The 11,739-nt window shown below is 40.2% G+C and overlaps 1 protein-coding gene and 1 long non-coding RNA gene across 2 annotated transcripts; both read left to right on the top strand.

Moving 5' to 3' along the window:
- Positions 1-866: 866 nt before the first annotated feature.
- LOC113032512 (uncharacterized) lies at positions 867-4,012 on the top strand. The gene is made up of 3 exons (XR_003273892.1): positions 867-984; positions 3,031-3,197; positions 3,309-4,012. It is a non-coding gene; the product is annotated as an uncharacterized LOC113032512 (long non-coding RNA).
- A 1,575-nt stretch (positions 4,013-5,587) lies between these two features.
- Positions 5,588-10,581, top strand: glipr2l (GLI pathogenesis-related 2, like). Its single transcript, XM_026185743.1, has 5 exons — positions 5,588-6,006; positions 6,579-6,687; positions 8,398-8,501; positions 8,915-8,992; positions 9,634-10,581. The coding sequence occupies exons 1-5, from the start codon at positions 5,994-5,996 to the stop codon at positions 9,798-9,800; spliced, it is 471 nt and encodes a 156-aa protein (XP_026041528.1). The 5' UTR covers positions 5,588-5,993; the 3' UTR covers positions 9,801-10,581.
- Positions 10,582-11,739: the final 1,158 nt, after the last annotated feature.

The raw sequence follows: 11,739 nt of genomic DNA on the forward strand, positions 1-11,739 counted from the left end.
AGTGTAATTACACATTTGATGTCTGTGATATTTAATATAAGAAGAAGAAAAACAAAGCACACAATTTCAACAGCAAATCTCAATTTTCTTTCAGTGTGATTAAAAAAAATGCTGTCAGTGTGACTCCTGGGGCTTAAAATGCAAGAAATAAAACATAAATGTGAAAAATTACAAAAAAGACTGTCCTTTAAATATAATGCAGGCTGTTAATTTTAATTCACAGGTATTATCATTAATTTTTATTATTATTTTAAATTGTGGGCTCATTGTAAAAACAAATGATATTTTTAGAGAAACGATGAAAGAATTTTAATTTCACTGTTTGTCTATTGCTTGTTTATTTTAGTGTAGCGTAATTGCTAATAGGGGAGGACTTTGTCAGCAGGAAAAGCTGTTAAAATGATCCAAATATAGCTCAAGGTCAACAAATTTTCCAACACTGTCCAGTGGACTAGATTGGAGTCTTTGTCGGGCCCCGGGGCCTCGTTTTTGACACCCCTGTTGTAAACGTTCTGTATTCCATTCAGCAAGAAATCACTTGACAAGCTCTAGACTTTGACAATAATACACTTACCTCCCCCAGATTTTGACAATGATACACCTACCTCCCCCAGAGTGTTCTTGAGTTGGCTAGACATTTAGAGGCTAGAACAGGGGTGGGCAATCTCAGTCCACAAGGGCCGGTGTCCCTGCAGGTTTTAGATCTCACCTTGGGTCAACACACCTGAATCACATGATTAGTTCATTACCAGGCCTCTGGAGAACTTCAGGACATGTTGAGGAGCTAATTTAGCCATTTAAATCAGCTGTGTTGGCTCGAGGACACATCTAAAACCTGCAGAGACACCAGCCCTCGTGGACTGAGATTGCCCACCCCTGGGCTAGAAGATTTTCTTCTTCTTCACCAAGGAAAGAATTTCACGATCATCCACTTTAGTCATATTCTGTGGACCTTAAGGGGTTTTTTTTGGTGTTGCTGACCTGGTAAGTGCATTCATTCTTTTTTAAAATGTACCGGATTTTCAATTTGGCCACTTCAAGTTTTTTGCTAGTTCTCTGATTGGTTCATACATGTATCCGTTCTCTTTGACTTATTCTTATCAGGGATGGGGCGTCTAGAGCCTGTCACAGCTACCATAGCGCAAAGGCAGGTTACACCACGGTCCAGGCCTTCATATTAAGAGTTCCAGTGACCAGCTACCAAATGAAAGTTTAATATGAATTTTTTTTATCTGCTTAATTTGTCATAAAATAGAGAAAAAGACTCATCTTTCTGCGAAACTGCTTGTCAGTCAATTGTCTAATTAACTTTGAGATTCTGAAAATGAGGGGATATGTATGAAAATGATTTTAACTCCTAAACAGCTGAGGTGATGCTTTTGTTTACCCCTTGTATTAAAGCTGAAATCATGCACTGCAGTGCTGTACTGAGGCAAAACTACAACAATTGTGTCGCTGTGCAAATACGTGCAAACCTAATTGTGGCGTTTAAGGGAACTTTATTTAACGCTAACCTGAAGAAACACCTTAGCATTCCCAAAGCAAGGTCATGAAAAAGTACTTAATGATACAAGCACAGCCCAAAATAAACCAAAGAGGCACCATCTAGAAATACAAAATTAGCAAGCCGCCAAGCCCAGCCACAAAAGCTGTCCTAGATGCTGAGAAAAGCGCCTTCGGGAGCCCATGCAGAATGCTTAAGGCTGGGTTGTTATTTTCAGAGGCAATAATTAGGGTCTGTAGTGTCAAGAATTCTCCCTGGCTCTGCAAATATTATTTTGTATGACAACTATTAAATGGCATTAAATCAGCCCAAGAAACGTATTAGCTATGTTACTTGGGCATAACTATTTAAACTTGAATATGCATAATGCCGGGTGAAAAGAAGCAGAGCAGAAGGAACGGGCAGCAGATCCAAATGCTAAAAAGAGTTAGAAAGCCTCTTTAAACACTAAGAGCTAGAAGGAAATTGAAATTATGTACAAACAGATGGACGAGTGGGAAAAAGTTGATTGAATTCACTTTCTTCCTTGATATCAATTAGTCATGACCCCCTTAGACTTAATACTAAATTATAAATACCTTTGCTGGAACCTGTCAATTATTACACACATCACTTTTAAATGGAACTAAAGGGCCCTTGAAATAAGTAATTACTGAAGATTATTATATGCTGTCGGAGACATCACCGACCCGTCGACTGACAATTGATGCGTGAGAGCCTGCAGTTTTCTGAGAGACTGGCAGTCTCCTTGTTTTAATCAAAACATGACACATCAATCAATGTCAAGGTCAAATAATACTTGTTAGTGCTGCTCCCATAGATCCACATCTATGTTACTTTCTCCTCTTTTCACAGTTCAAGGTATCAGCTGACACACAGTTCTCCACACACTTCCTGTGAACATGCATAAATGAATGCACGCTTGCTGAAGTGTGTGGTTTGAGTGCGTGCATGTGTGTCTGTATGAGAATGAGGATGTGAGGATAATTTAATTATGGTCCAGATAGAGTGGGTTACTGGGGTTAATATCCTGCATGCACTCTGTTCCTCTCCGGACACAGTAATTGCTTTAAGCACATTAGGAACTTTATTGACTGTGATGGCCTTTTAAGACATTACATTTCTGCTGCTTAGTGTCAGACAAGCGTCGTCCAGCTCTTACTGTCTCCCACTATCTCGTTTTCTTTCTTTCCCACTCCAAGCCTTCCCTCTCCTACCCCTGTCACTCTCTTCTTTATGCATGTGTCTCCTTGCCTGTATCGGCTTAATTGAGGCTCCATAAATATGATGAGATTTGTATAGCGCCTCATCCGTAGAGGCGGCTTGATGAGGTTTGACTGGCAGGTGATTAACTCCTCTTAACCCACAGAATCATTTGTCCTCCATGGAACAGTTGCACTAATGACACCATAAAAGACTTCTTCATGTGTCAAATTCTGGAGCGGAGCTCTGGAGAGAGAGAATCCAACAACTGCCTGGAAAAAAAAAGTGCAGCCCCCTCACTTTCTTTTTTTTTTTTTTCTCAGCCGAGATCAATCCTCTCAACACCCCCTCAGTAGATGTCTCCATTTTCACTCAACTAGACCCCTTAATAAGGATGGAGGTGAATGGAAGGAGTTATTAAAAAGTCCTCACCTTCCTCCTGGGACCGCTAAAGAGGAATTATATGAAACTAAGTGCACTTACAGCCCCAGTATGAGTTATTTCATATTTCTGTTCTCATAAATCCACATCCACTGCAGTCATGACAGGAGTGGAAAACCTGTTCTGTTCAGGAAAGAATTTGGTTTTCTCTTCTCTTTAGGACAAGACCTGCGGGAAGATTCCTCGGAGGTTTCAAGTGGAAAAAAAAAAAGAAAATTACAGGTTGACGGTGTGGTGGTCCGGGATACGAGACCTGGAGAAAGAGATAGGGATGGGGAGAGAAGTTAAGGAACGATGTCACAGCTGACAGGGAGGAGAGCCAAGCAATATCTACAGCAGATAAGGACAGTGTGCAGAGATAAATGATCTAATATCTGCATGGATCAATGTCTGTACTGTCCCTCTAAAAGGGGCTCTCCTTATAAATTGTGCTATCCCTGTTACCACATGCATACAAACACACACTTTCGCACTGCGTATACTCTTTGATATTACACACTCAACAACTATCTCAATTAGTACGAATTAAGATATATTGCTGTAAAGTTCCGGCGTGTCGAGAGCACTACGTAAATGTCTTCTTCCAGCTGTCCAGTCCCATCACTCTGCAGATGGTAGCAGGGAGGAAATCTATTTGTTAAGATAGCACTATCCAGCTAATGAGAAATCAAGTGGCTTGACTTTTCACATGAATCCCATCATGTCCACTCGTATTATGAAACCAGGATGCCATTAGTTGCACTTAGTGTGACTAATGGCCACACTGAGTACCTTTGCTAACAGACCCACCTTGTGGCAAATGAAATAATTACAATTCAAAGCATCACAGAGTTTGTCAGTAAAGTCTTATTTTCATTTATTAAAGATGAGTGGATGATTGCCTCAGTAGGATATATAACTAACTTTAGCTATGTCTCACACTTATTTAACCACCATTTCTGGATTTGTTCTTGAATTTTTGGCCCAGAGAACAGCACATACGTCGTCTGACAAAACAAGGACCCATTTTCCCCACTTTTCCAAATTTCACATTTTTAAATGCTGAATCATTTCGTTTTCATTGCATCTCATTAGAGACCAACACCTGAAGCCTATACTGCAAATTAACATTCAGCTGACTCATTTACGAAGTTGTCTTTGGGATTACCATGTATTGTATTCACGGCATGAACTGCTGCATCAGTTGCCAGAACAGCAAAAATTACAAACCGTTGCAGAGAGCATAGCCTCAGTACAGAGCTACTTTCATCTACCCCCTTATTCACAAGGGGTCGCCTCTGCAGGTAGTTCAACATATTTGATTTAGCAGATTTTTACACCAGATGTCCTTCCTGACACAACCCCAAAGGGATTTGTGTATCCGTCTGGGATCAAAACAGGGATCTTTCACTTGTTAGGCAAGTGTGTAAACCGCTGCCCTACGTAGTCAAATATAAATCCTTTTAAGTCTGAGAGGTTTTACAGCGGTCCTCTAAACTACACGATAACACTAGCACAGCAGTAGGCTCACGAAATATACAACTGTTTATTCTGTTCAGTTGTTGAGCATGTCAGCATTACTGCCAAATGCAAAATACAGCTGAAGACATGATTAGTTTTGTATTTATGTCATTATAAATAGACTGTCAAGATTTTATGGCGTGCATCCATCAGTCTTTAAAATATCTGCATATTTGCAAGACGTTTAAATATCTTGATCCTACGTGCATTCATATTCCGTGCTGCGTGTCCTCATTGGCCTTGATTTATTCAAGCCCAGCAAACTGTGGCTGAACAACTGGGAAATTAGCCAGTAAAGACTCTGCATCATCTGCTTTTAAACATTAAGCAGTTTCCTCAGAGCACTTTGGTGCTGACACAATGAAATCCTATTGATGGCAGTAAGAAAGCTGTAAGAGTGTTTTGTTTTCTAAAGTATTCTTTACACAAGCTGTAACATGAAGAAAATACTCCAGACACGATTTCCAAAGCAGAGTCAGACAGATGTGTGATAAAATATGAGGTAATTCTATGTGAGGTTTTGCTGCAAGCCAGCCCTGCTTTTATTATTTATTTTGAAATGACAAATATCTTTGGTAGAAGACATGGATAAAGTGTGGTGGGTAACATAGCAAAAGCTCTGCAGCTTTTCTGTAGCATGATGAATATTGAATCACTTTGTTTCAAGGGGAAATTTGTCAGTTACTAATTTCAATCCAGGGAGGGAATTAAGGAATCGCTCATTTTCATTTGGGTGCACTGGGAATAACAATGGAACATATTGATCCTCGGGGTATTAAACGAGTTCCCAGTAGTGAAAGTGAAAGACATTTATTGTCCTTAGTGCACACTATTTAGCTTAATTCTTCATCATGAACATGTAGATTGTGAGAAAAGAAGTACAGGGCTACCAGGGGCAATGTTTTCCTGAATATTAGGAGTTCAGAGCCATATATGGGCATGTGTCTCACAGAGATGATGTCACCAGTGACTGCAGGGGCTCCCCTGCTTGGGTGTGTGCTTCTCTAGGCCAGAAAGGAAGAAGTAGGGCATGCAGATAGTATGGTGTGTGGCCAAAGGAGGGACAAATGAAAAAGAGGAATAGTTGAGCAATAATTGTTACATCCCGATAGAGCTAAAGGGGAAGACTGCAAAAGTTTATGTGAGTTCACGGTAGAATGAGACAGGAAAAACCAAGAAATAAATGCATTAGAAGCACTGTCAGAGTGCCAGCATTACACTGCACTTAAGAAAGAGAAAGTAACAGTGAGAGAGTTGAGTCTGAAAACAGCACAGAGGAGAGGCTGCTTCTAGTTTGCTCTAAGCTTGTTCCTGATCTTACTTGAAGGCTTCCTGTGTCAGCAACATGGGAAAATCAGGTAAGCAGATATTACACCCTGAAGCTTTTGATGTTTATTGTTGGCTGAACTTTGTCCCCATGTAGCTGTACAAGAGCCATGTTTGTTTACTGTCTGCATTTGTGGGCAATGCTCTTTTAAAATTAGAACAGACCACATACAGAAGTCTAAATCTAATTTCTGTCCGATGTCCTTTTCCGTTATTAATTTACTGTCCTCTTTGATGGCACTAAATTGTAAGGTAAGATTAATAGTGGTGCTGCATGCTTTCTCTCAGCCTTGTTGTTTCTGCGGGGCTGTTTCAATGTGCCTATTGTGTGAGTGCTCAAGAGACTGTGAGACTCATGAAAAGCCCCATGAGTGATAGGCACCAGTGGTGGTGGTGGTGGTATGGGGGAGGGGGCTGATCCAGATGATGTTTTCTACTTCATCACCTGTCACCAAGTTGGTACTCGCTATCTGAGGTCACTCAGGCTGTAGGTTTCAGCTTGAGTTTGTATTCTACAACCTTCCCCGAGTCTTCATGTTGCATCATTACGTCTGTTTTGTCAGAGGCTGACTTAGTCTTCCTGTCTGTCCTGTTTGTCTCCCAGCCTCAAAGCAGTTTGCTGAGGAGGTGCTGCGGTGCCACAACGACTACAGGATGAAGCACCAGGCTCCTCCGCTAAAGTTGAGCAGCAAGTTGAGCAAAGAGGCTGCCCGGTGGGTTAATGCACAAACAGATCAAATTAGAAACCTAATTAGCAAGGACTGCACATACTAGTCACTGTCAAACTGCTCCAGATAACAGTGACAGTTCCAGCGTAGCCTGTCAGATGCAATAACCACAAATTATAAAAAATATATCTTGGGTGTTTGGTTTGTTTTCATTGTGATTACAGGTTTTGTTGACAATTTGTTGTCACTAATTGCAGCTGCATTAGCATTTTATTCAAATGAAGTTTGAATAAAGCTTCATTTCCACTAGACTCTTAGAGAAGCTCCACAAGAGAGTTAAATCTCTCGAGTATGTCAGCTTGTCCACCGCTGTCAGGAAGGACCGAGGCAGCTGTCATAAAAGTCTTTCTCCATTTTCTTGAACATGTGTGATGGTGCAAAGCAACAATAACATGGCGCTAAAAACCTCTTCAGTTGTGTGATCCCTCACAGGAACATTTGAAGCACAATTAAAATGACAGTATTATTTTAAAAGCCATGTATGAACTTAACTGTAATATCTATCAGTATTCCAATATCAGTATTGGAATTTTGAGATAATCTGATGCTTGCATGGAAAACTCAGTTCACTGGAACTCGACGAATGGGGTCTGTCTCACTCTTTGTGTAAACTGACTGGGCACACAGCTCTTACACGCTGTGTGTCTTGGACATGATTTGTGTATGAAAAACATAAATAAACTAAGTTTAAAGCACAGTTCAGCCAAAATGGATAACAGATCTCACTGCTTCCACAACATATGTTTTTCTTTTCATCCAAAAACCCCAAATGACCTCGACAAGGAAGAATTTAACATGTATTCTGGATCCACAGCACATTGTGTGGGTCAATCAGGCCACTGCACACCTATATGAACAGCTATGCTAACATGTGAAAACTGTAGAAACTACCTTGGAATTGATTATAAATTAGAATAATCTGGACACTACTCCTGAATTATATCACTACAAAGTTCATAGGACAGCAGTTACTCCTATATGTTTGTAGTGAGTTAACTTTATGACTTTACAACATCAAATTAGTCTATGAAAATTTATTTTGACCCCTTGAAATGATCCAAGGGTTGGGCTAACCCAGATTGTTTACAGAGGAAATGGTTTCTGTTTCTGCCCCACAGGTTTAAGGTTGTTGTTCTGTTTCTTGTAGAAGTGGAGAGCAGGATATTGCAGCAAGCTTTAAAAATGTGAAAGCTCTTGAAATTATTCTTGATGAAATATGTCTGTATAAGTTCCCAATCATCCAGGTAGTCCTTTGAGCTTTTCAAAAAGAAAGAAACTAGACTTATTTAAGAAGAAAACATCTCGTCTAAGACCTTTCATCCAACAGGCTCCTTCAGTTTTTAAAGCAAAAGCTGGAGTATTGCAGATATTTTGAGTGGGGGGGGGGTCGAAGCACCTAGGAAGAGACTGATAGTCCAGTCTTGAGATCCCTTACCAGGTGCTTCAACCCCCACTCACACCTTGCCTGACAACGGCCATCTCCAAAATATCTGGAGACTGTTCACTGTTTGTTTTTAGAACTGAAGAAGTCTCTGACATGACAAGCGAAATTTCTTTCCTTTTTTCCTAGCTCTTCAATTTACTGATGAAGACTTGGACTTTTTAAAGTGTGCATCCACACATGCATCACCCAAAGTATAAATGGGAATTAACTCAAGCAGTACACTGTACAATTTTCTTTGTCTCTCTTTACAGTTATGCTGAAAGTCTGGCCAGCACACGGATCCTAAAACACAGCGTGGAGTCCAGTAGAGGGAGCTGTGGCGAAAACCTGGCTTGGGCCTCGTATGACCAGACAGGTTATTTTCTGCATTTGAATTTGTCTAAACTTTACAGTAATTCAGATGTCCTGTACATGTAGGTTTCTGTGAGAATGTGGCAGGAAAATCTAATAAGACACCTTCTTCCACAGATGCATTATTTTAGCCTGTGAAGCCTAAATTAGATCCTCTGTGGTGTCTGCCAAACCCTGCAAGTGAACAGCTGGGATCCATTTCCCTTCCACTTCAGATACTATGACTCAGTGCAGAAATATGTCAGCACAGACCGGTGTATTTCACAAGATACACACACAGTGAGGCACAGCGTGACAAAAAGTGCAGCACTGTAAGCAGGAGCTTAAGGAGGATTTGTAGAGTGCTTTCTGCTTACTGTGTGACACAAGGCTAATTTGATTTTCCTTTAAGTTCAAGCCAGTTGTTTGCATGTGCAGGTAAGGATGTGGCAGACCGCTGGTATGATGAAGTGAAACAGTACAACTTCAACCGTCCCGGTTTCTCCTCTGGCACCGGTGAGATTCATGCACATCTATCTCTAACTGTCTTTTTTCATCTTCTTTTTTTCCAGTTTGTTGTTTTCTCTGTTTCTTTGTCGTTTTTTTGTTTACTCGATGTCAGTTTCTCCCTCTCAGTGTCACATTTATTCAGGCATGGAGAAGGTTGTTGTTATTCTTGTGCTGATGTCACACCTCAGACAACGTGCAACTGCTTGACTGTGACCAGCCAAGGAGAAACTGAGGGGAAATTACAATCCTATGCATCACTTCTAACCCTGCATGTCACATCCACTGTGCCTTAATTCCTCCAGATGGTTTCCCATAGCCTCAGACACCAGTGTACATGAGCTGGTGTAACTTAATCACACATGAAGCAGATCACTAGTAGGCCATCGCAGTGATTCACACTGAGTCATGCAAAGTTCCCTTAAGAAAGGACTAAAGCGGTCGAGGCAAGAGGAGAGATTTCGAAGCGATGAATGAGAGAGGAATTAAAATTCCTGTGTCTGCAAATATTTGGATAAACTGAAGAGCGTGTGAACTTAGCCTCAACTGTTCACTACAGTAAAAGCACGTTTCTCTCTCTCTTACGTGGTCCAGATTTTGCCTTTCTAATTTCTTTCTATTCATCATTTCTCCTTTTATATGTCGCCTAGGCCATTTCACAGCAATGGTGTGGAAGAGCACTAAACAGCTGGGTGTCGGTAAAGCCATTGCATCAGATGGTTCTTCCTTTGTGGTGGCCAGATACTACCCAGCAGGGAACATCACCAACCAGGGACACTTTGAGAATAATGTCCTCCCAGCCAAAAGCAGCTCTTAAAGAGATATTGATCTCCTGGCCTGACTCGGGCCAGAAAAGGTATTTATTCAGTTTTCCAGAAGAGAAGTTGCTGCTCGAACTGCTGTGGAGCACATTGAGGTGATAACCACTTTTTGCTGTACTACAATTTTGGATGAATTTTGATGATACAAAGCAGGCTTTAAGTCCTATGTTTATATTTTGGAAGGAACTGTGTGTGTTCATAATGAAAGATTTACCACTGTTTGATGTTTGCTAACAGTACATTTCCACTGACCATGGTGACTAATCTTATTTTATAGTTGTTGGGGTTTTTCCACCCCTATGGCATCATTTTCCTTTTAATACGATCACAGACTGAAACAGACATACTGTCCTTCACATCTGCTTTTGATGCTGCTTTTATATGTGGGAGTTAATTCAGTCAAAGGAACAGGCAATACTCATTAACAGTGGTCATTGCTTGTAATTTGATGATTCATCTGGATCAGTGTGCAGGCTTTTTTTTTTTTTTAACAAAGCACCCAGTAAATGTCAAATGTAGGTAGATCACCCACACTAGCAAGTAGATATTTGTACCAAAAATGTTATGCAACAGAACACTGCACTTTAGTGTCAGTGACACATATACATAGTACGTATTATTTTCCCTTATTTTTTTTATAGTTGTGTTTAAGTTTAAATGATTAACCAGTGATCAGTCATTGTGCTCTTGCCTCTACTTGTCAAAACAGACCCAGCATTTCCTCATCTATGCCTTGTATTTTAACCACTTTTGTACAATAAAAAAAATCATTTGGCATCTCTCTGTGATTGTTTTTTGTTTTTGTTTTTTTCTTTTTTGTGGCATTGTTATATGTAAGTTGTGAGGGTGAATTTTCAGTTTAGGTCACATACACTTAAGATTGCCTTCCAAAAACATTAAAACAATTACTTGTAATGTTTGTTTAAGATACAACCTGCGGCCAGTTAAATAAAGGTCATCGATATACAATATATTGTGCCAAGCATATTTTATACAGTCTTCATTTATCTCACACATTTAGGCCACAAGACAAGACAGTTTTTTGCAGTTTTGCCTTTGTACATGACCACAGCGCATTGGAAATTGACTGATCATAAATATGTATGCGTGCAGACTTTCAGCTGTAATTCAAGGGATTTTAGAAAAAAACTGCATTAACTATTTTGGAATTACTGACATTTTTATACATCCACCTCACTCATTTTCATAGGCTCAAATCAATTAACATTAACATGGTTTTTAATATTTGGATAAATATTGTTTGCGCCCAATGACTGCCTGATATCTAGACCAAATGAAAGTCAATAAATGCTCTGTTCTTCTGAGCCTTTACTGCAACCACCTTCTTTGTGGGTCTTTCTGCATTAAGTTTTATCTTCAATAACTGAAAGGCTGCTCTGCTGAACTAAGATTAGGCAACTGACTTTTTACAGAACATCCCATTTGTTTGCTTCTTGGGCTGCCTTTGCTGTTTGCTTTTGCTTCTTACCTAATCGCTTTGTCTGGGTCAGTCAGAGTACAGCCCTGTACACTGCACAGTTCATCCTGCTGCTTCTATCAGCAGTCACATCATCATTCTCTTCTGTTTTTTTTTCTCCATACAGGTGATCCAGGTGTTTTGTTTGTTTTTCTTTTTTTTTTCTTCCCCCCCCCCCCCCCCCCCCCCCTTCTCACCATCTCTTCTCCCCTTTGGTTTTCTTTCTCTCCCTCTCTTTCTTTCATTCTTTCTCCCTGTCCTATCCCCCAGTCATGTCTGTCCCGTTTGTAGCAACTGAAAATAAAATAAATTCATAATTATAATAAAGGTCAATCAAATGGACCAATATGGCAAGGCCATGATGATCCACTTGGTAAAATAAATCGCTTGGCATCTTTCTTGGCCTCAAGACAACAATTCTGATGGCTAAAGATCCAAACGGGACACAAAAAGTAAAA

Source organism: Astatotilapia calliptera, chromosome 11 (assembly GCF_900246225.1).
Source record: "Astatotilapia calliptera chromosome 11, fAstCal1.2, whole genome shotgun sequence".
NCBI lineage: Eukaryota > Metazoa > Chordata > Actinopteri > Cichliformes > Cichlidae > Astatotilapia > Astatotilapia calliptera.

Coding starts and splice junctions, on each gene's coding strand:
- glipr2l (XM_026185743.1), top strand. Junction 8,502..8,914: donor GGCCTCGTATGACCAGACAG/GTTATTTTCTGC, acceptor TTGCATGTGCAG/GTAAGGATGTGGCAGACCGC. Junction 8,993..9,633: donor CGGTTTCTCCTCTGGCACCG/GTGAGATTCATG, acceptor TATGTCGCCTAG/GCCATTTCACAGCAATGGTG.